This window comes from Suillus plorans (assembly GCF_016647745.1).
Source record: "Suillus plorans strain S12 chromosome Unknown HD556scaffold_3, whole genome shotgun sequence".
Classification (NCBI taxonomy): domain Eukaryota; kingdom Fungi; phylum Basidiomycota; class Agaricomycetes; order Boletales; family Suillaceae; genus Suillus; species Suillus plorans.
Window position 1 is genome coordinate 1,159,651 of NW_024537387.1, and position 26,557 is coordinate 1,186,207.

The following is a 26,557-nucleotide window of genomic DNA, read 5'->3' on the forward strand; positions in this document are numbered from 1 at the left end:
AGCCCATCAGTGAATCGGTGAACCGATGACAAAGCTATTTAAAGCAATATATTTTGGAGCATCACAACATTCCACGTAAATGTGCTGACCGCTCTCACATGTAAATGTTTGGCATTGTCGAGAAAAGACCAATTTAAAAGTACACCAGCGAAGTAGCATTATTTGCTGAGTAGGCGTTTCCACTAGGATGGATCTAAGAAAAAACGAACCGGCGCATGTTCATGAAGTTGAATACATATTACATACCGAGGTTAAAAGGGAACAAGAAGGTGCTGCCTGAGGTGGAGTAACGGCTGAAATCCAAAAACAACCTGATACGTCTGGGCAACGGTAAAAGCACTATTTCTTTGTGGCGCGATTCGCTCTGCCGTGAAGTCTTTCTCTCCAGAAACATCTGGATCTGTTGATGGTGGTACCATCTTCGACGACTCACTTCCCCCACACCTCCGTTATTTACGATCGTGCATCATCGCGACGCTATACGCATTCACCATCTACTCATTACTCCAAGCCAATTACGAGATCACCGTAGTCATCTGCGTACTGATATTCAGGCAACATCCAGACCAATGCCCCCCCTCATTCGACTCTCCCTGGCGCGCCACCTCTCTCAGAGAATTATGGAGCCGTCGCTGGCATCAGTGGTTGCGTCGGATATTCATTTTCCTCGGGGGAAACCCACTTTCTCTACTCTTTGGGCGTATCGGGGGCGTCATGGGCGCATTTCTCGTCTCTGGGTTTATTCACCACCTTGCAGTACGACCCATCGACCCATCCTCGGAGATGTGGCGCATGGTGCCGCCATTTGGGATGATGGGAACTGGGATGGTCATTGAGCGTGCTGTTGCGGGGAATAAAACAGGTGGCTGGATAGGATGGATGTGGACAATGTGCTGGTTGGTGTTGTGGGGGAACGTGCCGGTGGATGGGTGGGCAAGAACTAGGTTGCTTTGGGGTTCGAGTACGTTGGATAGTGCGACGCCTGTAAGGCAACCGATTGAGCGGCTGGTGAGGACGTTTGATGAGTATCTGCATGCTATTAGCAGAATTAGCAGAAAACCGTGATGACAGAAATCTGTAGACATCCCAGTAGCTGATACTCAAATTGTGAGACACGAGAGCAGCTAGTCCAATGCAAATTTCTGAATGCTAGTGGACGATGTTCATCGAAATACGTAGTCAGTCCCATGCAAATTGTCTAGGTATACGCCCCGTTTCAAAAGCGGCCACACACTGACACATGCACTTGGATCTGAACTCGGCATCTCGTCCCTATAACCGGTTGACACCAGGATATGTGAACATAGGCTCCAAAATGTCAGCGCTTCATCTTCAGACCATACAATCCATGATCATGCCGTTGATGTTGGTCGATGAGGCCATGAATTGATATGTGTCGTGGCGAGAACCAACCGTTAACAAATATAGTTGTAAGTCGATCACCAATTGACTCCAACCGCGTGCCGGTTCCACGTCTCAAAAGTCCGTCAAGTAGCACGGATGGAAAAAAGGATCATGCAAATACCAAGCGCATTACATTCATGAGAACAACTTGTTGACCGACGTATTACCCTCCTGGTTCTTTTTAAGCACTTTTGCAATAGCGAACTCAAAATCTTCCTGCGTAACATGTTGCCGCCGCTCCCGCAATGCGTACATACCTGTGTCCTTGATCAACAAACGCGAAGATAAAGACCATCAACGTACGCACCTGCTTCTGTACATATACCGCGCACTTCGGCGCCTGAGCACTGGCCCATTTTCTCGGCGAGTCGATACCGTGTTGCAGTGATATCTAAGAATAACTATGTTCTAAGAATGCCCGCGAGATACAGAATGCAGAGATCTCACCTTGCGAGAGTGGATTTTAAGAATGCTGACACGAGTTTCTGGGCCAGGGGAAGGGAATTCGATCTTTCGGTCAATACGTCCCAGACGAAGAAGTGCAAAATCCAATATATCTACGGCGGCACCTTCGAAAAGTCACTGATGCCTTGTGAGGACCCATAAATCTATAGTACACCTGTACGATCCATAGCCTTGATAACCCTTCATGTTCTTTGTGGACTTGAAACCATCCAATTGATGAAGAAGCTCCAGTACTTCCGAATCGCCACCTTCCGCTGCATGCTGCTGCCATTTGGGATGATGGGCAGTGAGGTAGTCATTGGGCATGCTGTTGCGGATAATAAGACAGGTGGCTGGACAGGATGAATGTGGACAATGTGCTGGCTGGTATTGTAGGGAAAACTTGAAGTGATGGAGGATGGGTAGGCAAGAGCTGTTATGATTGGGGGTCCGAACATTTTGGACAGTGCAATGCCTGTAAGACAACTCATTGAGTGGCTGGTAATGACGTTTGACGTCTGCATGTATGTTGGCAGAAAAGCGCAGTGATGGAAATTTGCAGAGGCCCTTGCACTCGAAAGTTTCAGGAGGAAAAGTCGAAGGGGCGATCCAGCTGAGACTGGCCATAGCTCACCGGCCCCTTTTGCGCCCGTGTTTTGCCAAAGAAAGAAAGCGACTCCCAGGGTGGACTCTTTCTCCGGAAGTACCCCTTTGATGAAGGGTGACAAAGTTGCCCATCCACCACGACCTTGGTCTAATATAGACAAGCTGTACTGTAACGAAACTAATTGACAGGCCCACCATGGATAATTCTGTACCACTTCCCTCCAATCTCCCTAACACAATTCCCTCAGACTCTGAGTTCAATGCTGCATATGACCGGTGTGTGGCCTTGCAGGCTCGGGCCCCTATCTTGCAGTTGGACCCACCACGAAGCCCATCAACCCTCATATGTGCCCGTATCCTGGGTTATATGTTGATATATGCACCAGGTCGTCACAATATTGCAAAGGACATTAGCAAATGTGTTGATGATAATGAGCTTCTCCACCTTGCCCAACTCACCTATGACTATTTCATTTGTTTGTGTGAGTACTACACCTGTTACCCACTGCATCATGCTTGAATTGACCTTTCAAACTTATAGTCAATGCTGCTAAAAGTCAGATCCATGAATATTCTTTCCTGGACCATACCTCTGGGCCATCATTTGACACTATCAAGGCAGCAATAGCACATATAATGGAGGAGAGTCCAATAGATCAAAGAACAGCAAAAGCACATGTAAGTAGCTCATGTCTCATTCACCCAGTCTATCTAATTTCAGTCAGGCCCTTGCTCGGGACAACTTTCGTTGTGTTGTTACTGGCGCCATTGATTATATAGCCTATCACAATAACAAACAGCTTACAGTGGAGGTTTTAGCTCAAGAACTCCAGGTCTTCCACACAGAAGTTGTTCATATTTTTCCAGCCTTCACTAACAAAGGTGAGGACAACCTGAAGGTATGTAATTGTTGGCTTTGCAAACATACTCTGCTTAATCCATTCTGCATATAACCAAGCCTGAGTATGCAGCAAATGAACGGACCATAGTAAACAATTTTGCAGGCCATGATATCAGCCAAGAACTTGATGGCATTAAGATCCATTGTCTTGAAAATGTCTTGACTTTGGCCATACATGTGCATGCATTGTTTGACAGGCTTGCCTTGTGGTTTGAAGAAGTGGTATATTGCATCATTAAAGCATGACAGAGAATTGATGACTGATTGACACCATTACCAGGACACACAACACACATATCAAGTATGTGGAAACCCTGCATCTATATGCTCATTTCCTCCTATTGTGACATTCACAACTAGTGATCCTCTTCACTTGCCTCTACCTAGTCCATACTACCTTGGTATTCATGCAGCATTTTGCAAAGTTGCTAATTTCTCTGGAGCAACAGACTGTATTGGAAAGGCTTTTGGGGATATGGAAGAAATATCAACTCTGGCATCTGATGGATCATCTGCAGATACTTTGTACTGTGCTTTGATTTGTGCACTGCTAGCTAAATGAGTATTTTGAAAGTCAGGTGTTTATCTGTAGATGCTGTTGGTGTTACACACTCAAATAGATCTGTTGCGTGAGGCCCTGAGAGGGGCATTGTTACACACTCAAATAGGTCTGTTATGCGGTGTAGGACACGAGCTGGCGCTGGGCTCGTATCGAGCTATTTTACAGTACATGTCAAATACCCGTCACATGCTAATCACTTCCCGATGTTATCCGACGCTAACCCGCCAACCCGACGTTTAGGCCGCATCGGACCCGATGTTTTCCCGTGCACTTGTCCTATCCGTGTCCCGTCCTGTCTTGCTAGCCCCACTAGGTGTGTAGTTCATTATTTCGCACATTACTCATGTTGTAGCCAGCGCTATTACATGTTTTCCCATAGTCCGCAGCGCCTCATGTTTATTTACATGTACTTCGGATCCGAAATCATCGGCCACTACCTTCGCCTATGGGTTCCGCATTTCTATGTACTTACATATATATTGGACTGACCCCGAGCATTATTCATTATCCAAGTAGAGGGGAGCAGTTCCCCGATGCTTAGTGGTCAAACCCGATATTTCGTAGTTCTTAGTTGATATTGCGAATATCATCACTCTTTCATTATCCGTATCAGTCATTGTTATTATTGCGCACACCGCTCACTCTTCCGATGCTCGCTATAGCGTTACTATTAGTTTCCGAAAGACCCGAACCCGAACCTGATAACCCGAAACCCCGAAAACATCGGACCCGACACTTTTGCATCAGACATCGTAATTATACCTTCGGACATTGTTTCCCGCGCTCGGACTATTGATCACACATCACTCACTTACCCCCAAGACTATTCCCAGATCGCAGACCCCTGGGTCGAATGCACTTGTCGTCTCAAGTATAGCAGACTAGGCAACGCGCGACCTTACAACATTTACAGATACAGTCAGGATCTTCATTAGTTCCTCTCAGTACTGTTGTTTCTACAGCGGAGCCCTAAGAGGGGCATCGTTCGCTAACATTCGTGACATAACTGGAAGGATCCGGTGTAGCGAGTGAAACTGGCGACGTCAAGTTGGCAGTGATCACAGACGCATGTGTCACGTGACTTCTAAGACGACGGTCTATGAAGTCACTAGGCTCAAAGTGCGGACTGTCTTGTCCGACGATGAGACTATCGATCGAGGTAGACTTAGGCGCGATGAGCACCTAAGAAAAGATACTAGAGACTGAAGCTGAACAGGCTTCAGAGGGAAGTATGTTTGAGGGAAGATTGAGTAGATTCAAGTTAGAGAATCTAGTACAGGATGACTGACTACTTATACTAAAGAGAAAGGGTTGAGGGCTGGGTTACCGTACTGTAGGTAAGGGTAAAGGGGAAACGTAAAGGGTAACGGTACACTGGCAACACAGCCTGATTAGTGATGGGAGGTCGAATGTGGAATGAGACAGAGAAACATTGGAATGAACCAACAGTAAAGATACAATGCGGAGCAGGCATGAGTCAGAGGAAACAGATGCCACATTGGTGGCATGAGTCGAGACAAGTCATAGTGCCAAGGCATGTGCGCATGTTGGTGCGTTATCTGTGATAAGGTTGAGGAGGGGATGGAGACGAGGGACGGGAACGGTCCCAAGGATCCGGTCAATGGATATTCGATAAAGGAGTGTGAGCCGGTAGATGGTGAGGGCGAGGATGAAGGGAAAATGATAGGGGGGCCTCGTGACCGATGTTACTTGTAACATTACCCCCATTTCAAGGCTGAATTCAACGAGTTCAATCATCTTGGTTCGTGTACCAGTCTGGATCAAAGTCGAGGTCTTTGAGCCAAGCGGTGGCTTTGAGTGCATTCTCCTCGCGTTCCTGCTCAATGCGAGCAGCATCCTGGTCATACGCAGCTTCAAGCTGGCGCATGTCTTGGTAGAACTGCTCCTGAGAGGGTCCTCGATGGAGTATCTTCTTGCCATCAAGATGAGGGCAGAAGGGGGTGAGATGTTTTGGGGCGAATTGCCCACAAATACGGCAGAAGTACTGCGCACAATGCTTTTGTTTGTGTCCAAAGACATGGCACTGGCGGCAGACTACATTGCTGCGATAGACCTGAGTGGTCTCGGTGGCATCCCGCTGAGCCTGGGAGATGGCTTCGTCCTGCGCCTCTTCATGAGTGAAGTGACAGGAGTAATTCTGTGTGTGTGGGTGATGCGCATGGGAGAGGGGAAGTCCTAGACTTAGGACAGAGGTTGCTCGGGGATGACAGTTTCTATGTCGAGGTGTAGGAAGAGGGTGGGGAGAGCCGATGGAGAGGTGTGGTACTGCATCAGTGGGTACCCAATCGTCAGGATTGACTGCAGGAGATTCAGGTGTACACTCATCCAATTCTGGGATAGTGATGGAGATGGTGTCGAAGCTGGGGGATGGGTTACACGGAGCATAATGCTTGCGCTCGTACTCTTCATAGAGACGGTCAATTTTGGGGTTTGTAAGCTGTGCGACATTGGGGATAGGCTCCGGGGTTTCGGAGTGTGGCTGAGGGATAAAGGGGGTCGGAGCTCTGTCATAGACAGCACGCTTGACGACTTTGACTGGGTTGGGAGGGGGATTAAATGCCTGCTCCTCCTCAACGGCCATGACAGCGGCATGGAAGTTCCTAAGTTCGAGCAAGTTTAGCAATGCTTGCTTGATCTTGCCTTGATTGTATCGGGTGGATACGGTGGAGAGGGACATGTCCCTGGCTAGGTCAACCCTAGCAATATCGCCGGTTAAGGCATCTGTGCCTCTGAAGGCTTGGATGAGGTTGAAGGTGATCTCATCATTGGTACAATTGAGGTAGCTGTCTAGTCGGAGAGCGAATTGGGGGTCACAGATGACTGCCTCCCAATAGGCATGTTTCCTTCTATGGATAGTGCCAATGGAGGGGTGTTGTGATCCATCAAGGCCAAGCAGTTGATGGGAGGTCTGGGTCTGGGGTAATGCAGATGCATGAGAGGAAGCAGAGAGGCAAGAGGAACACGATGATGCTGAATCCGACATAGTGAAAGGAGCATCCTTGGGTTTGGGCGAAAGTATCTCCTTGGGAGATGGGTTGTTTCTTGTTGAGGGGTTTGAAGGTGGAAGGGCGGTGGCGATTGTGGATCTGTTGTCTGTTGAAGTCGTCTGGTTTGGATCTGGTATAGTGGGGTTGAGTGTGGAAGTGGTAGGGGTGTCATCTGAGGGGGCTCATGAGATGGCAATTAGAGCGATCTTGAGTTGCTTCTTATATGCTTTCAAGAGCTCTGCTGCGGACTTCAATTCTGTTTTGGGGAGCCACGTTCATTTGGAGGGAGGGTAGCCAACCCATGACATGAGGTACCGAGCCCCTTCAGTGACAAATTCCGTATTATACAGGCCACCTGACCTACATAATATCCCATATCAGACGGGCCAGCGGACCATGGGCCCATGTTGTGTATATCCTCGATGATGACGGATGGGCCAGGAAACATATTATTTCCAATGGAGATGGGTGGGCCCATGTATGCCAATGATATATATATCCTTGATGTTGACGGATGGGCCGGGGGAATATGATCATTCATGGAGATGGGTGGGCCCATCTGGGTAATATGTAGAGTAGGATATTATAGACAGCTGGGCTGAAGAGAGATGTAAGGCAAATATTGTTATATAGACGGGTGGGCCAACGGGGGTGCATTACATATACGGGTGAGCTGAGGTAGGGGAATATTACATAGACGGGTGGGCTGACGTGGGGCGTATTACATATATGGGTGGGCCGACGTAAGGGATATCAAATAGACGGGTGGGCCGAGGGTGTGATAAACTATTTATTACATAGACAGGTGGGCCACCAGCGAATCAAACACATAGGATACATGCACACTATGAGTGCATATACCTACCATCGACCACCAAAATCTAAACCTGTAAGCACGAAAACATGAATCAACCATGTGTGGCATTGACCAATAATCAAGTACTGAAGTGGGAAAACCCCACACCTGAGCCCTGGTGTGCAACATATCCTATTTCTACACACGGACACCAGAAGCACAACACTTGCAAAAATATAAATGTCAAATTTTCAGTGCCGAACCCCGAACCCTGAGATTTTACCAACCCCCGAACCCTGAAATTGTGGACTGCCGGGTCTTGGGGGTCGGGGGTCGGCACTCGGGACTTGGGAAATTTGGGGAGATCAATAAAATTTGATCTACAATAAATTTGATTTACAAACAAATTGATTTACAAACTTTTGAAAGATATCTGTGTCCAGTCTCACTGTCATATCCCGCATTCCGGATCCGGACCTATCACACTCATCATTTCCGGATTTCCGGATCCGGCCGACTTCTATGTATCGTCCGGATCCGACCCGCGTCTAACCTCTGTGCCTTATCCCTTTGGTATTTCCCTTATCAGAGTCGGGCAGCTGCGCCATGGGAAGGGGAGGCTTACAAATGGTCCAAACGGTCAGACCGTTTGGGACCTTTTGCTAAGCACGTGACTTTCATCGTCACGTGACACGTTGGAGTTTTTGCCCTGAGACGAAGGTTTTCCTTGTGACAGTATCATATTTAATACATTAGAATGACAGTATGTGGTGGTCATTGGTCAAGCCTGGCTCACCTTCACTGAATGGGCAAGAACTATGGTAAAAGCTTCCCGCTTTTCCAAAACCATGTATTTTCATGTCCTTGTGCACAGTGCGCAGGTGATATTTCGCATATCAGTGTTCTGGGGTATGCACATCGTCGCACTGAACTCCGTCAAAAGTGCGGTGGAAATGCTGGACAAGAAGAGTTCTATATACTCTAACCGTCAGGTTGCTCCTAGTATGAGTGGCGAGCCGGAACTTATGGGCTATTCGCAAACTATGACTTAGTATCTCCAATACGGCGAACACTTTCGCTCATTCCGCAAGAATTGCCACTGCATCTTTGGCAGTCGCACTGCCTTGGTTGCCTACCACCCTATCGATGAGATGGAGACCTGCAGATTCCTAAAGCGTGTACTCGCGAAACTCGATCGACTGCAAGCCTTATCTGTTGGCACACCAACGAAGACAATCTATGACGATGAAGAACTACCTACTCCAACTGTTTCCATAGCGAATGTTGCGCGCCTTCCTGCGCTCATGGGCTTTGGACTACCTACTGGAGCAATGTTGCCACACATGCGCAACAAGAGTCAAACAGCAGTTACTATTGGGGATGCATTGAATGCAACACCTGTAAATGCTCCTACGCAGTGCCAGGAGGAGCATCCTTCGATGGCGACCAAGACGAATAGCGGGGAATCGAACAACAGTGATCCTGACCAGCCAAAGAAGAGACATTGGTACAACATTCGAAGGAATCGTAGGCACAGCGAGGGCGATTGACTGGACAGCGGGGTGAGTGAGGCGGAGCTTGAAGGCAGTTCATCTCCCAAGGATTCTGGAAAGTCGTTCGTCGTTATTCGGGCACGGAAGCCTCAATCATCACAACCCGATACTCATTTACACATTCACAAGGTTAGATACTCAATGGACGAAACTGGAGCAGGACCTATTGTCGGAAATTTCCAGGGGTGCCTTGCAAGCGTTCCATATTGGGACGCTATTTGGACCACATTGGAACTAAATTCCCAGGGAGCGTGACTTATTTTACTCACTTGCAAGCAGGCTCTTAGTACTTACAAGCGATTCTAATGGTGCCGGGTGATTATTGATAATTGCAACCGCAATTCATTATGTCAGATTATTATGATAATCTTTCGTCGACGTCATTGCTTCTCATTGATCCGACTCCTCCCATCATCGTGTTTGAATCTTTAGCTGCGTCTCTTAGGCTGTATATCTTTAATTTGTACTACTCTTGTGGCATGGCCCCCAACCGAAACACGACGAACCGGGGACATAAATATATTGCTTCAACATCATCCAACAACCAAGTGGATTGTCAGTACTGTAACAAGTCATACTCGGCGCGCGGGATCAAATCTCACGAACAAGGGTGTCTGAGAAGACGGGATAAGAAGAATGATGACAAGGATTTCGCGGCACTTGCAGCGCGTGCAGTAGAGGAGGAGCTGCAAAGGAAAGGTAAGCGTCGATTAAATTCTGTCTTCATTGACATATCGTCTTGTTGATATCAGTGTACTAATTAATAATACTTTTCGCATCATTTTTAGAAGCACGTCGAGAGAAAAGACGGCATCGTAAGGAGCAAACAATGGCTTCTGCTGTTGTCGCTGCTGCAGCGCCGTCGGTCCCTTTGAGAATGGTCCCGGATGGCACAAAGAACTCGTCGCCTGAGCAAGATCAACAGCCTGACGACTTCACTGCAGGTCCATTGTTTGAAGGGAATTCAGATGTTGCCGATGCAATGAGCATCAGTAGAGATTCAGATGCACGTCAACGTATGTATTATTTTGACTCGTGATGCGCTCCCTTTCTGAAATCTTAATTACAGGTTCAGAATCAGATACAAGCATGGGCATCCCCGCGTGTACCACCCTATCATTGCTCCCAATCATGCCTTCAGCTCCTCCTAATCTCGATACTTTCAAGACGGAATACCACCCACACAGTGGCCGTGCGACTTCTGTAGAGTCGTTCTCCACTTTTGGACGCAAGGAGCATCAGCTGCCGCCTATCGTCGACAACGAACCCTGGCAGCCTTTTGCTTGTCGTGCGGACTTTGAGTTCGCCAAACTCGCACACCAGGCTGCCTTGAACAAGAATCAAACAGACGAGCTGTTGCGGCTCATCTGGAGAATTGCTGATGGCCAAGTGAAATTCACGTTCAAGTCCCATGGTGATGTTTCAAAAGCCTGGGACAGGGCTGCCAGTCAAATGTCACCTGTGAGAGAAGAACACGATTTTCTTTTTTTACAGTCGTATTAGACATTCCTTTGATAGTTCGAGAAGCATACCATTACTGTTGAGCACAAGCGGGAGGACCTCAAGTACAACGTATACACACGGCCATTGTGGGACTGGGCCTTGGACTTGCTACAGGACCCGCTACTGGCACCCCATTTTGTTTGGGATGCACAGCGATTGTACAAGCACAACGGGATGCGTTACGAGCGCTTTGTACATGAACCTTGGACTGGAGACCATTGGTGGAACGTTCAAGTATGCTATATTTTTTGTATTATTGTTCATTTGTGATTCTACTAAGTGATACCCTTTATATATTGAATTCACAGTCGTCTTTACCTGAAAATGGCGTCCCATTCGCATTTATATTGTATGCGGACAAAACTCATCTATCTTCTGCCGGTACAGTCAAAGCCTACCCTGTCTTCGTGCGATGCGGAAACTTGCCTGTCAATATCAGGAACACGGATGGACTTGGCGGTGGGTGAATGGTTGGCTGGCTACCAATAGTAAGTGAAATTAGTGTTAGTTCTGAGTTTCGCGCGAAACAGTTCTTTTGTGCAGGTTCCTGACGATTCTGAGGAAGACGGAAAGCTCTCATATGTCAATCTCAAACGTGTCGTATGGCACAAGGCATTCTTCAAGCTGCTCGAAACCATCATCATCTATGCCAAGGCAGGGTATGCATATACATGCTATGACGGCGTCATGAGATGGTTGTATGCATTCATCTTGCTCTTATCGGCTGATTATGAGGAGCAGTAACGTCGTTTCATACTTTTTTCTGATGGTTTTCTAATCTAATCTTAGGTGCGTGATGGCACTGATACGGGGAACCAATTGTCACTGTCCCTGTCCTATCTGCCTCGTCCCTTCAGACAAGCTCTACGATAACGCTTCCACTTATCCGACTCGATCATCTGATGACACGAAAGCTTTGGTGGAGCTATGGACTAGGGACCGTGTAGCTGGAGAAAGCGCACTCAAAAAACAGGGCCTGCGGCCTATTAAGGTCAGCACTTGCAATCAAATGTACCAATTATTGTCCCCCATTAATCATGTCTTACAGAACGTCTTCTGGAAAGTCCCAAATTCTGATCCTCATGACACGGTTTTGCAGGACCATTTGCATGTATATCATATGGGTCAGTGGAAACATCTCTTCGGCGAGCTCAAACAACGCATTGCAGCCCTTGGACGCAGCAACGAGAAGAAACTGGATGATCAGTGAGTTGTAATTGTTCAGACTACATGTTAGCAACCCTATTTAATTGCTCGCAGGTTCGATACCTTCCCACGATGGCGCAATCTTAATCACTTTGATTGGGTTACTAATATTACTTACAGCGACAGTAACAAACTTCGGGATATCTCCAGGGTATGATATGACTTCGTGGCTACCAGTTCTCATGTTAACGAATTACTCTTCTCATAGCAAGTTTTGTATGCCGCACAGAACATACTCACACGTGCAGCGGATGAAGCTGGCTATGCACTACTACGGTGTATAGCGAGCTACCTACATATCGACATGTATATTTCACTTGACGTGCAGACTGAAAGCACGATTGCTGCGGGAAGGGCAGAGGTGTTAGAGTTTCAGAAGCGCTTAGAGGTACGTCATAGCAGTTCTGCAAATTGTCGTTAGTATTAATTCACTTATCATTGATATCTCAGGACTACATCAAAATCGTTGAGGAGACTGATCCGGACACGATCAAGAACTGGAACTTTCCAAAGATTCACTCTGGAAAGCATATATTTGATGACATCATGGTGAAAGGTGCCGCTCGGAACTTCAGCACTCGACCAAATGAGAAGCAACATGGACCGATCAAATGGTGGTATCTACGGCAGACCAATCGTAAGGATATTGCTGATCAGGTACATTCATGCTTTTTAATTCTAACTCTCAATGAGTCGCTCCATACCACTCATTTCGTGTAACATAGATCCTTGAGCTCGACCATAAGAGTGTTGTCTCTGAATTTATTCGCAGTCGTATCGAGTGCCTTGATGAGGAACGACGCAAACTCATGCTTTTGCAGGAAGAACTGGAGGACACGGACTTGGATGATGAGAAATTTGAAGAACATTTTCATATCGGTTCACCCCTCAAGAATCAAACAACCCTTTCGCAAGTGGAGGAAGAAAACAAGTCCATTCGTGCGTTTCACCAGTTCCGGAAGAAACTCGCAACATTTCTCAACCATTTCCTTCCCTCTCACAACATACCGCTGCCGGAAGGAACAACGTGGTTGAAACTTTCAGCACAAGACCAGGTAAATTGACTTTCCTCGCTTTTACTCGAATCTGACTTTGTATGTCGAAAGATCCATGAATATCGATACTTGAAAGTGCATTATGAGTCTACCGCTGACTGGAAGCTAGCTACTGACTACCTGCGATGCAACCCAAGCTTCCATGGCAAAGAACGGCGTGACTGCGCTCTAATACGCACACTGGACAAGGACGGCCGCGACAAAAATATATTTGTGAAGATATTATGCATGTTTAAGCACACTGTTGGCAGCTGTACCTTAGATCTCGCGCTCGTTCTACCTATGGATGCCTTAATTGGCCCACGTCGGCGTATGGATCGAGAACTGCGACTAACTCGACTTCGCGCACGGCCCGCTTCTTCATCTGAGTTTATTACGCTTTATTCCATCATTCATGGTGCTCTTCTCGTTCCAGATTTTGCTCATGATGGAGATTATTTTCTTGTGGATACTGTGGATACTGACATGTTTCTTCGTACTGTACATTCACTACAGTTACATTAGTAATAATGGTTCATTGACATTACCTATCTCTTTTAAACTTGTCCAGAGTACCCTCCTTCCTCTTCTAACTCTCAAGTAAGGCTCCCCCATTTCATCGCATATGCGTCTCACCACACTGACAAACTTTAATCCATGACCTTTCCAGCTTCTCAAAGCACGCTTCCCCACTGCTTGGGGATCTTCGGGTCACCGTCTTTTCGTATCCGCTTTCATGCTCGCATCCAAGGTCATCTGTGACAACACTTACTCCAACAAATCCTGGAGTATTGTAGCCCAGGGTATGTTCCAATTGCGAGAAATCAATCAGATGGAGCGCAAGATGTATCAGTATCTGGAGTGGGAACTCAATGTGGATCCGGTAACACTTAGGGAGTTCGAAGACATGGTCAAGAAAGATTTCGCAGGTCAAGGACCTTACCTGACTTATATCCTTCCCTCCTCGTCCAAGACAACCCCTCCACCTACCACAAATCCCTTCCCGCCTCCTCCAGCCGCATTGGCCCCCATGCCTTCATATGGCCATTGGTATCCATCACCTACTGCACCAAACTCCAATCCATGACTTTCGCTACTCTCGTCCTATTCTAGCGACTCAAGGCACACATATTTCGCCATTATGTGCTCAGCTCATCACGCATCTCTTTACTTGTCCAGAGTACCCTCCTTCTTCTTCTAACTCCCAAGTAAAGCTTCCCCATTTCATCGCATACGCGCTAAGCTCATTACGCATCTTTTTGCTTGTCCAGATCTTCGGCTCATTATTTTCTCATGTTCAACGGCTCACCTATCTGCCCACACTGAACCGCTTTACAGCCATTAATCGAGAGCCAGTTTTTTGGGTATGTACGTGTTACAATCGCTGCTACCTATTTTGGTCTACATGCTTTCCTTTCTTGATTGATATCTTGTATCTCACGATTGTCTTGGTCTGTGCGCACATATTGACCTATTTAAGCACATGTACTATTACTATATTCTTTACTTGAATCTTACTAGGTTTTACCTGAAACATCTCTCGCCTAAGATCCCCAATCTTAGGTCGTCTGATACCTGATTCTTAGTGGAAGCACTCCTTCTACTAAGCCTAGAAACCTCTCTTGTTTGAAGAGGCTCAGAATCTCAACGAACGTAACTCTGTCAAGTTGTCGTTGTTAGAACTATCCTAGTTCGTAACAAAAGATTCAAGTCGATAGACACCACCTATCTGTGTGTGTCAAAGAAACGAACGAACCAAGAAGAAAAGACCTGGCTGAGCAAGACAGCTAGTGCAGGCAAGCAAACTGACATCACTCACCCCACAACTCCGAGCCCTGAACCTCGGTACTCTTGTACCACCGCTCAACATGTCAACCGCATCGACCACCAAAGAATTTGAATACAAGATCAACCCTCCCCCCATTTTCAATGGAGATAGAGAATTTTCCAGATCATTCCTCCTCTCTTGTAATGCCTACATGGACATCAACGACAAGCTTTACAAAGACGACAAACAACGTGTCATCTTCATCACTTCGTTCATGAATGAAGGAAATGCCAGATTATGGAAAGAAGAATTCCTTGAGGACGCACAATTCATTGACTCCTCTGGACAAAAGAAAGGATACGGAACAATGAAGGACTTTTTGGAATCATTCAACAAAGCCTTCTCCTCTATTGATCCATCGGGAACGGCTATGGCGAAAATTCGAAACCTTAAGCAAGGAAACGGAGATCTCCAGACCTATATTGCCGATTATCAAAGACTCATCGCCCAAGCAAAGATAAAGGAAGAATCCGCCAAAATATTCCATTTTCAAGAAGGACTTAACCCTGGATTACTCGTCAAACTATTCAATGCCGGAGGAGTCCCAAAGACCTTTGATGACTTCGTCGAAGCCGTGGTAGATATGGATAACTGCTACATGCAGCTACAATCCATCAGATCTCGTATCCCCATGCAGCAAAAGAAAAGAAGATTTGGAGACCAGAGATATGTCCCAAACAGAGACCGTGATGCCATGGTTATTGATCGGCTTACCGAAGCGGACCGCCAAGAACACATGCGTGTTGGCAAATGTTTCATTTGTCATCAAACAGGGCATCGTGCCAAGGAATGCCCTCAAAGAAAGAAAGGACCCCCATTCATTCGTAAACTCGAGGAAGAAGAAGAAACGAGACACATTCAAGAGGATTTTTAAATTGGAGAACTAAGTCGACTGTAGTGTCTCCAGAAGAACCTGTACGTCTTATACGAGCTATTGGTGAAAAGAAGGAACTACGTGTTCCCATTTCTCTCATTTCTCGAACACGTCAGAATGTCGAAACAAGCGCAGTGATAGATTCAGGAGCCTCCGGAACCTACATTTCCGAAAGCTTTGTAAAGAAACACGGAATTAGATCTCGAAGATTGGATAAACCATTCCATATTCAAACCGCGGACGGAAGTTACTCCAGCAGTGGACCGGTAGAACGATACTGCGTCCTTATCATCAAAATTGATGAACGAACCATGATGGGAAAATTTAACATCACGAAACTAGGACGAAAGGACCAAATCCTCCTTGGAATCCCTTGGCTTCGAGCCATGAATCCTTCCATTAATTGGACCGAACAGACTCTCTCCCTTCCTTGCACCCCAAAATCTATCGAAATTGAAGAAAGCGTTAGAAAGTCAAGAACTTCGCAAATATTTTCGAACGAAGAACCAAGATGGGTCAACTCTAAACTTAGAAAAGAACCATCAAAGTTCTCCGCCTCAATTGAAGACGTTCCGGAAGACATTTCCCCTCCGATACCCATGGAAGAAGATGAATGCTTCGATACAAAGGAAGATGTATGGATTGCCCCTCCAGTATGCGACATCTCCACCTATGAACTTAACGATGGAGAATTCCTGGTGGAGTACGACGCAAATGGAGAATTTATGAGGGTAATAGAAGAAATATCCCTTGACACTCCCCTCACCAAAGATGGAACATCCTTATCCGAACAGAAAACAACCCCCACTTTCTCAAAATTCAGCAACAAAGCACAGGAATTTGCCACTGATGAAAAGGAAAGGAAGAAGAAGTCGTGCCCGCCTATCTTCATGATTACGCGGATGTGTTTGCCAAAGACGGATTAAACCAACTTCCCCCGGAAAGACCCGGAATAGACCATCGTATCGAAACGAAACCAGGCTTCCTCCCAAGAACGTCCAGAGTATACCCTTTATCTCCGAAAGAACGACTCGCCGTCAAGAAATTTATTGATGAGAATCTTGCTAAAGGATTTATCACAAAATCAAAATCCCCACAAGCAAGTGGATTCTTCTTTGTAGGAAAAAAGAGCGGAGAACTACGACCCTGTCAAGATTATCGACTTCTTAACGATCAAACTATAAAAAACTCCTATCCTCTTCCACTCCCGTCAACTCTTATAGAACGATTACACAGTGCAAATTTCTTCACGAAAATGGATATCAGATCTGGTTATAACAATATCCGCATTCATCCCGCGGATAGATGGAAAGCTGCATTTACCACGGAGCACGGACTGTTTGAACCCACAGTAATGTTCTTCGGGTTATGCAATTCCCCGGCCACTTTTCAAGGATATATGGATGACAAATTCCGACCGGAGATCAATGAGGGATGGCTGGTAATATACATGGACGACATCCTAATCTTTTCAAAAACACTTGAGGAACACCAAGAGCGGACTCGACGAATACTGGAAAAGATCAGACAAGAGAAGTTGTTCCTGAAACCAGAAAAATGCACCTTCGATTCTAACGAAGTCGAATATCTTGGAATGGTCATCAAGCCTGGGCATGTGGAAATGGATAAAGCTAAAACAGACGGAATCAAGAACTGGCCAACACCCACTTCTGTTAAAGAAGTTCGATCATTTTTAGGATTCTGCAACTTTTATCGCGCCTTTGTATCCCACTATTCCGATATAGCACGACCTCTGATCGACTTAACAAAGAAAGACGCCACTTTCCTTTGGGACCCCACCTGCCAACAAACCTTTGATCGTCTTAAAATCTGTTTCACGACCCATCCTGTACTCAGAAACCCCAATCCACTCAAGCAATTTGCCATTGCTACCAACGCCTCGTTGGTTGCAACAGGAGGAGTTCTGTTACAAACAGATGAAAACGGTGTTTATCACCCTTGTGCATATTTGTCCCAATCCCTTAACCCAGCAGAACGAAACTACCAGATTTTCGACCGGGAATTGTTAGCTATTATCCGAGCCCTAATGGAATGGAGACACTATCTAGAAGGACACCCCTCCCCTGTCGTGGTATTCACCGATCATCTGAACCTTCTTTATTTTAGGAAGGCAGAACGATTAACGCGTCGACAGGCACGTTGGCAGATGCTTCTTACCTCCTTTGACTTAGAACTCCACCATGTCCCCGGTACAAAATTAGCTGTACCGGATGCTTTATCCCGACGATCGGACCATGATAATGGAGCTTCCGATAACGAAGACACCATCCTGCTTCCTGATTCCATGTTTATCCGCCTTATCGACGAAGACCTTCGCAGTGCACTTACAGCTTCTGACCCTTTGGAAGACCCCATCTTCTCCACCGCCATGGACACCTTGAACGGAATCTGTCTCCCTCCCATGAAATCAGCACTTAATGACTGGAAAATTGATTCCAATATCTTGTTTTACAAAGACCGAGCCTATATTCCGCCCAACCTTCGCCGTGACATTCTCCTTCGATATCACGATCACCCTACGGCGGGTCACCCTGGACGTTTCAAAACCGAAGAACTCGTGAAACGCGAAGCTTGGTGGCCCGGTATGGGAACTTACATACGAAAGTATGTTGACGGTTGTGCTACTTGTCAACAGATGAAGGCCAACACCCATCCCGTTACACCTCCTTTGGCACATATTACAGTGACCTATCTCCGTATAATACGAGGGAACGGACATGCATAATATCCCGTATGATACGGGCCAGTGGACCATGGGCCCATGATAAAAATATCCTCGACTATGACGGATGGGCCAGGAGGGAAATTATTCCCGATGGAGGCGGGTGGGCCCATGCAGGGAATATATAGAGTAGATGAGTGGGCCGATGTATATGAATATTAGGTAGACAGGTGAGCCGAGGTAGTTGGATATTATGCAGATGGGTGTATTAAGGTAGATGTGTATGAGATAGATGGGTAGGTACTTGTTATCACATTCACGGGTGGGCCCAGACACATATTAAATTAGACGGGTAGGCCGAGGGTATTATAAAATATTGTATTAGACAGGTAGGCCCAGACGCATATTAATTAGACGGGTGGGCCGAGGGTGTTGTATGGGATGTTGTATTAGATGGGTGGGCCGAGGGTGGTATAAAATATAGATGGGTGGGCCCATGTGTATCATAATTGTAGACATGATGGAGCTGAGGTAGTTGTACATCAACCAAATCAGAGGAGGTAATAAATCAAAGTTACTGAGTTCCCGGAGCAGCAGGTGATCTCCTGACATGGCCTTTGATGGTGCACAGGTTGTCTTGCAGAATTTGGAATCCGGGGTGCAAAGCTTGTGTTGCCCTATGAGACGCCAAGTTCCGACCACCCAAATTTGGGTCAACCGTACCGACTTCTGAGTTCCAGGACCCGGGAGTCGACAAATGAATATCTGATAACCAGCACACTTCCAATCAGGTAGTATTTCATTGAGCAATGGATCATCCAAGGGGTCCCTTATCGGACTCGGTAGTCAATATAGGAAAATGATAATGAAAACATGAAAGTTGTTATTATGCTATTTTTCAAACCCGAGACCCTGAAACCCATTGTTCAACATGTCCATTTTTCACTCACTGCACAAATCACCGAGTTTCGAGTGCCGAAACCCAAAACTCGAAACCCGGTGTGCAACACGTCGATTGTTCATTTACATTACACAGATCATCGAGTTCCGAGTGTTGAGTGCCGAAACCCGAAAATATGTATGGAACATGTCCATTTCTTACTCATTGCACATATCACCGAGTTTCGAGTGCTGAAACCCGAAACCCAGTGTGCAACATGTTGATTTTTCATTTATATCAAACACATAACCAAGTGCCAAGTGCCAAGTGCCGAAACCCGAAGCCCGAGACCCGAAAATATGTATGCAACATTTCCATTTTTCACTTGTTGCACAAATCACTGAGTTTCAAGTGCCGAAACCCGAAACTCAAAACCGGGTGTGCAATATGTTCATTGTTCATTTACATTACACAGATCATCGAGTTCCAAGTGCCGAGTGCCAAAACCCGAAGCCCGAGACCCGAAAATATGTACACAACATGTCCATTTTTCACTCACTGCACAAATCACCGAGTTTCGAGTGCCAAAGCGTGAAACTTGAAACCCAGTATGCAACATGTTGATTTTTCATTTATATCACACAAATCATCGAGTTCCGAGGGCCGAGGGCCGAGACCCGAACCCCGAACCCCGAAAATATGTATGCAACATGTCCATTTTTCACTTGTTGCACAAATCACTGAGTTTTGAGTGCCAAAACCTGAAACTTGAAACCCGGCATGCAACATGTTGATTTTTCATTTATATTACACAGATCATCGAGGTCCGAGTGCCGAGGGCCGAATCCCGAAGCCCGAGACCCGAAAATATGTACACAACATGTCCATTTTTCACTCATTGCACAAATCACCGAGTTTTGAGTGCCGAAACCCAAAACTCGAAACCCAGCATGCAACATGTCCATTTTTCATTTACATTACACAAATCATCGAGTTCCGAGTGCCGAGGGCCGAGACCCGAACCCCGAACCCCGAAAATATGTGCGCAACATGTCCATTTTTCACTCATTGCACAAATCACCGAGTTTTGAGTGCCAAAACCTGAAACTCGAAACCCGGTGTGCAACATGTCCATTTTTCATTTATATTACACAAATCATCGAGTTCCGAGTGCCGAGGGCCGAGACCCGAACCCCGAGACCCGAAAATATGTATGCAACATTTCCATTTTTCACTTGTTGCACAAATCACCGAGTTTCAAGTGCCGAAACCCAAAACTCAAAACCGGGTGTGCAACATGTCCATTTTTCAATTATATTACACAAGTCATTGAGTTCCGAGGGCCGAGGGCCGAATCCCGAATCCCGAATCCCGAAAATATGTGCACAACATGTCCATTTTTTGCTCACTGCACACAGTCCACAATTTCGGGGTTTGGGGGTTTTAAATCAACCTTTCATATATCCATACACATTTTACCAACCCCCGAACCCCGAAATTGTGGACTGCCGGGTTTCGGGGTTCGGGGGTCCCGGAACTCGGAACTCGGTATGTAAGACAACAAAAATATCTTTCGGGGTTCGGGGGTTAGTGAAATGTTTATAGATATATGTAGGTTAATTCAAACATGTCTGAAAATTATCATTCGTCTCAAATGTCAAATCCTGAGTTCCGGGCTTCGGGACTCGGCACCCGGCACCGGCACTTGGGGTTCGGCACTGAAAATTTGACATTCAGGTGTTCGGGTTTCCGGTGATATCTAAATCAACAGCTTCGAGTTCTGCCAAAGCGTGAAACTTAAAACCCAGTGTGCAACATGTTGATTTTTCATTTATATCACACAAATCATCGAGTTCCGAGTGCCGAGGGCTGAGACCCGAAGCCCGAGACCCGAAAATATGTACACAACATGTCCATTTTTCACTCACTGCACAAATCACCGAGTTTCGAGTGCCAAAGCATGAAACTTGAAACCCAGTGTGCAACATGTTGATTTTTTATTTATATCACACAAATAACCAAGTGCCGAGTGCCAAGTGCTGAAACCCGAAGCCCGAGACCCGAAAATATGTATATAACATTTCCATTTTTCACTTGTTGCACAAATCACTGAGTTTCAAGTGCCGAAACCCAAAACTCGAAACCTGGTGTGCAACATGTTCATTGTTCATTTACATTACACAGATCATCGAGTTCCGAGTGCCGAGGGCCGAAACCCGAAGCCCGAAACCCAAAATCATGTACACAACATGTCCATTTTTCACTCATTGCACAAATCACCAAGTGTCGAGTGTCGAAACCTGAAACCCGGTACTTCAAATGGACACGAATTGTATTTGTATGTATTATCCATTGGTGTAGGGTTCAAATAACTTGGGAATTGTATTTGTCAGCACTCGGTACTCGGTACTCGGTGATCGGTGGTCAGTGGTCGGTACTCGAGACTTGGTAGTCAATATAGGCAAATGATAATGAAAAATGACAGTTGTAGTCCACGTCAAGGTGAGTGTCTTGGTAGTCTTTCCTTGTCATTCGGCAAAACATCAGCAATAATGAAAAAATGAAAGTTGTTATTATGCTTAACTTCCTTACCGAAGGTTGTAGTCCAAGTCCAGGTGAGTGTAGTGATAGTCTTTTCTTGTCAATTGGTTATCTTGTTACTCATTATGCAGTACTCGGTACATGGTAATTGGTACTCAGTATTTGGTTTTGATACTCGGTACCCGGGAATCAGTAGTCAGCTTAATGAAGGTTGTAGTCCGAGTCTAGGTGAGTTTATTTGTAGTCTTTTCTTGTCCATTGGTTACCAGGTGACCGAGATATAAGCTAAAGAAATCCGAAACATCAATAATGACAAATGAAATACATGTGTGCAGTAAGTGAGTCTAAAGATAAAAGAATGAATATTAATAGTGAGACTTGCACATTATGTCGAGATATCCAACATAACAAGCCTGTGATGTGATCAGAGACCTGGAATAACACCCATATACATCCATTATAATAGCTTAAAAGCTTAGAAAGATTCATGAAGGATTGATGTAATGATAGGCAAAATGACATATGTGTGGAGAGTGACAATAGACATCTTTTATACAAAGTCACATTTATATATGATTCAGGCCGAAAATATCATTACAAATATGTAGGATAGATCGTAAACTACCCAAGGAACCCATACTGCCTACTGCCCTGAGGGTAGGGGGTGGGTAGAAGGGATATAGTGAAAATATGAGTTGACCCAGCATTAAAGTCCTACCACTGCTCAACTAACCATTTTCGATGCTTTGGGTCTTTGAAGTTTCCCACACTCAATTTCTTACCCATTTCACTTCCTCAGTACTCAATTCTTGGTTGATTTGTCTGTAAATTTATGTCTATGATACTTAAGATATTTGAAATGTACCCCAGGTTTCTGATTATGAAGATTCAATGTTTTGAAGGCATGGGCCCCTTATCAGGCGAAATGGCAAGTATACACACTAGCTCACAAACTCCAGCCTATTGTGAGCTGATCTTGGTCATAAGAAGCAAGAATATAAGCTATGCTCATTATATATTAAAAGGTTGGATCATGGATGCAAGGGCAAGATACTGAAAATCGTGAAAAAATGTCACAAGTGCAATTGTCTATGCTTTGTTCCTGGAAAAGGATCCTGTGTGTCCTGGGCTGGTTATATGATATATCTACTCTGAATATGCTCAGGAATAGACTCCCTACAGTCCTTGAGGTCCAGTCCTACAGGGAAAAAACCCCAGCAGGTGAACCACCAGAAGAGGGGGAGGTACACTATACAATAAAGGATTACCCTATGGTCCTGAGCTCCTGATACATTGTTTCTATTGTTGAATAGATGATTGAGATATAATTTCAAAGTCTATTCACCTAGAAATGAACACATAGGAACATATTTTGTATTTTTATGTATATATGCAATATCCATTTAAGCACCAAGTCTCAACTACCGATTACCAAGTCCCGACACTTGATAGTTGATAGTCAGTATTCGAGCTCCGAGTGCCAATATTGCCTACCAATATCTCAGTCAAATGATAACCAAACCAAGACCCAAGTTCCAAACCTGACTACTGAATACCAAGTATCAGTACTTGGGACTCGGGACTATTGGCTGGAGTACCCAACTATTGATTCACAGGTACCGAGAATTAGAACCAAGTACTGAGTACCTGACTACTGATTCTCGGGTACCAAGTATCAGAACCGAGTACCGAGTACCTGACTACTGATTCTCGGGTATTGAGTATCAGAACCAAATACCGAGTACTGATTCCCTTGTACCGAGTACCGAGTAACGAGATAACCAATTGACAAGAAAAAACTACCAATACACTCACCTTGGCTCGGACTACAACTTTTGTTCAGGAACTTAAACATAATAATAACTTTCATTTTTCATTATTGCCGATGTTTCAGATTTCTTTAGCTTATATCTCGGTTAAATGATAACTGATGGACAAGAAAAGACTACCAATACACTCCCCTAGACTCGGACTACAACCTTCGGTAAGGAAGTTAAGCGTAATAACAACTTTCATTTTTCATTACCATTTGCCTATATTGACTACCGACCAGTGGCTGAGTGCCGAAGCTTGAAACTTGAAATCGGTGGAAAATGAAATCTCGCAACAATGTACACATGAACATGTTTCATTTCCATAAACAATTCCCCAAGTGTCATGTACCGAGCCCCGAAACCCAAAGCCTGAAGCCCGGACTGTGTTGTCAGGTTAGTACAAGACACTCGGTGAATTGTCAAAGGAAATGAAACATTTTCATGTGTACATTGTCGCGAGATTTTGTTTTCCACTGATTTCAAGTTCCAAGCTTCAGCACTCAGCATCCAGCACTCGGAACTCGGAACTCGGCACTCAGGAACTCAGAACTCAGTGAAATGTCTAAGGAAATAGAAATTTCACAATTCCCTGAGTTAGTACAAGACACTCAGTGAATTGTCAAAGGAAATAAAACATTTTCATGTGTACATTGTTGCAAGATTTCGTTTTCCACTGATTTCAAGTTTTGAGCTTCAGCACTCGGCACTCAGAGCTCGGCGCTCGGAACTCGGAATTCGGCGCCCGGAACTCGGAACTCAGTGAAATGTCCAAGAAAATAGAAATTTCACAATTCCCCGAGTGTCGTGTACCGAGCCCTGAAGCCTGAAGCCCAGACTGTGTTGTCAGGTTAGTACAAGACACTCGGTGAATTGTCAAAGGAAATGAAACATCTTCATGTGTACATTGTTGCGAGATTTCATTTTCCACTGATTTCAAGTTTCAAGCTTCAGCACTAACCCGGAACTCGGGACTCGATTTTTGAGATGAAAGACATTTTTCAAACATGTTTGAATCAACCTTTCGTGTATCCATAAACATTTTACCAACTCCCGAACCCCGAAATTGTGGACTGCCGGGTCTCGGGGATCGGGGGTCAGGTGCTCAGGGACTTGGGAATTTGGGGAGATCAATAAAATTTGATCTACAATAAATTTGATTTACAAACAAATTGATTTACAAACTTTTGAAAGATATGTCGTCTCACATATCGAGTCCCGAGTTCCGGGACCCCCGAAACCCGAAACCCGAGACCTGGCAGTCCACAATTTCGGGGTTCGGGGGTGATCTACAATAAATTTGATTTACAAACAAATTGATTTACAAACTTTTGAAAGATATCTGTGTCGTCTCACATATTGAGTCCCGAGTTCCGGGACCCCCGAACCCCGAAATTGTGGACTGCCGGGTCTCGGGGGTCGGGGGTCGGCGCTCGGGACTTGGGAAATTTGGGGAGATCAATAAAATTTGATCTACAATAAATTTGATTTACAAACTTTTGAAAGATATCTGTGTTGTCTCACATATCAAGTCCCGAGTTCCGGGACCCCCAAACCCCGAAACCCGAGACCCGGCAGTCCACAATTTTGGGGTTCGGGGGTGGTAAAATGTCTATGGATATACAAAAGGTTGATTCAAACATGTTTGAAAGATGTCTTACCCGGAACTCGGGACTCAATTTTTGAGATGAAAGACATCTTTCAAACATGTTTGAATCAACCTTTCATATATCCATAAACATTTTACCAACCCCCGAACCCCAAAATTGTGGACTGCCGGGTCCCGGGTTTCGGGGTTCGGGGGTCCCGGAACTCGGAACTCGGTATGTGAGACAACAAAAATATATTTCAAACACAGGTAAGTCAATGTGTTTGTCAATCAACTTGATTGTAAATTATATTTTATTGATCTCCCCAAATCTCCCAAGTTCCGAGTTCCGAGTTCCGAGCTCCGGGACCCCCGAACCCCGAAACCCGACACCCGCCAGTCCACAATTTCGGGGTTCGGGAGTTGGTAAAATGTGTATGGATAGATGAAAGGTTAATCTAAACATTTTTGAAAGATGTCCCATATGAAATGTCAAGTCCCAAGTTTCGATTTCCAGGTTTCTGGAGTGCCGAGTCCCGAAGCCTGAAGTCCTGAAACCCGGAGTTCAAAACTCGGGACTTAACATTTCATATGGGACATCTTTCAAAAATGTTTAAATCAACCTTTCATCTATCCATACACATTTTACCAACTCCTGAACCCCGAAATTGTGGACTGTTGGGTTTGGGGGTTCGGGGTTTGGGGGTCCCAGAGCTCGGAACTCGGAACTTGGGAAATTAATAAAATATAATTTACAATCAAGTTGATTGACAAACACATTGACTTACCTGTGTTTGAAATATATTTTTGTTGTCTCACATACCGAGTTCCGAGTTCCGGGACCCCCGAACCCCGAAACCCGAGACCCGGCAGTCCACAATTTTGGGGTTCGGGGGTTGGTAAATCTCGGTTTGGGGTTTTGCACTGAAAATTTGACATTTATACGTATCTAGGCTCACCCATATATGTACCCATCTATGTACAATTCCCCCACGTCAGCCCACCCATCTATGTATTATCCCCCACGTCGGCCCACCCGTCTATGTAATACATCCTATGTTGGCCCACCCGTCTATATAATTATACCCCACCTCGGCCCACCTGTCTATGTAATAAATATTTTATCACACCCTCGGCCCACCCGTATATGTAATACTTTTTATGTCGGCCCACCTGTATATGTAATACACCCCGTGTCAGCCCACCCATCTATGTAATATTCCCTTACCTCGGCCCACCCATATATGTAATACACCCCCGTCGGCCCGCCCGTCTATATAACAATATTTGCCTTACATCTCTCTTCAGCCCAGCTGTCTATAATATCCTACTCTA

The 26,557-nt window shown here is 45.4% G+C and overlaps 6 protein-coding genes across 6 annotated transcripts; 4 read left to right on the plus strand and 2 right to left on the minus strand.

Moving 5' to 3' along the window:
• Positions 1 to 315: 315 nt before the first annotated feature.
• HD556DRAFT_1195250 (uncharacterized protein) lies at positions 316 to 1,035 on the plus strand (the record flags this gene model as incomplete). The annotated part of the gene is made up of 1 exon (XM_041296264.1): positions 316 to 1,035. A coding segment is annotated over one exon (720 nt), but the record flags the coding sequence as incomplete, so codon positions are not given.
• A 504-nt stretch (positions 1,036 to 1,539) lies between these two features.
• Positions 1,540 to 2,175, minus strand: HD556DRAFT_1303582 (uncharacterized protein; the record flags this gene model as incomplete). The annotated part of the gene is made up of 4 exons (XM_041299608.1): positions 1,540 to 1,661; positions 1,712 to 1,805; positions 1,852 to 1,961; positions 2,049 to 2,175. The coding sequence occupies 4 exons, from the start codon at positions 2,173 to 2,175 to the stop codon at positions 1,540 to 1,542; spliced, it is 453 nt and encodes a 150-aa protein (XP_041166711.1).
• A 237-nt stretch (positions 2,176 to 2,412) lies between these two features.
• On the plus strand, positions 2,413 to 3,917 carry HD556DRAFT_1261983 (uncharacterized protein; the record flags this gene model as incomplete). Its single annotated transcript, XM_041299066.1, has 5 exons — positions 2,413 to 2,936; positions 2,996 to 3,132; positions 3,180 to 3,353; positions 3,413 to 3,577; positions 3,636 to 3,917. Exons 1-5 carry the CDS (start codon positions 2,651 to 2,653, stop codon positions 3,915 to 3,917), a joined length of 1,044 nt encoding a protein of 347 aa, XP_041166712.1. The 5' UTR covers positions 2,413 to 2,650.
• Positions 3,918 to 5,667: 1,750 nt separating this feature from the next.
• On the minus strand, positions 5,668 to 7,403 carry HD556DRAFT_1437258 (uncharacterized protein; the record flags this gene model as incomplete). The annotated part of the gene is made up of 2 exons (XM_041305673.1): positions 5,668 to 7,097; positions 7,286 to 7,403. The coding sequence occupies 2 exons, from the start codon at positions 7,401 to 7,403 to the stop codon at positions 5,668 to 5,670; spliced, it is 1,548 nt and encodes a 515-aa protein (XP_041166713.1).
• Positions 7,404 to 8,569: 1,166 nt separating this feature from the next.
• Positions 8,570 to 9,298, plus strand: HD556DRAFT_1478862 (uncharacterized protein; the record flags this gene model as incomplete). The annotated part of the gene is made up of 2 exons (XM_041308568.1): positions 8,570 to 8,713; positions 8,774 to 9,298. 2 exons carry the CDS (start codon positions 8,570 to 8,572, stop codon positions 9,269 to 9,271), a joined length of 642 nt encoding a protein of 213 aa, XP_041166714.1. The 3' UTR covers positions 9,272 to 9,298.
• A 323-nt stretch (positions 9,299 to 9,621) lies between these two features.
• On the plus strand, positions 9,622 to 14,104 carry HD556DRAFT_1437260 (uncharacterized protein; the record flags this gene model as incomplete). Its single annotated transcript, XM_041305674.1, has 15 exons — positions 9,622 to 9,973; positions 10,063 to 10,290; positions 10,344 to 10,735; positions 10,793 to 11,011; positions 11,086 to 11,240; positions 11,308 to 11,517; positions 11,567 to 11,768; positions 11,826 to 11,983; positions 12,038 to 12,134; positions 12,192 to 12,371; positions 12,434 to 12,640; positions 12,709 to 13,038; positions 13,090 to 13,513; positions 13,589 to 13,617; positions 13,688 to 14,104. 15 exons carry the CDS (start codon positions 9,622 to 9,624, stop codon positions 14,102 to 14,104), a joined length of 3,600 nt encoding a protein of 1,199 aa, XP_041166715.1.
• Positions 14,105 to 26,557: the final 12,453 nt, after the last annotated feature.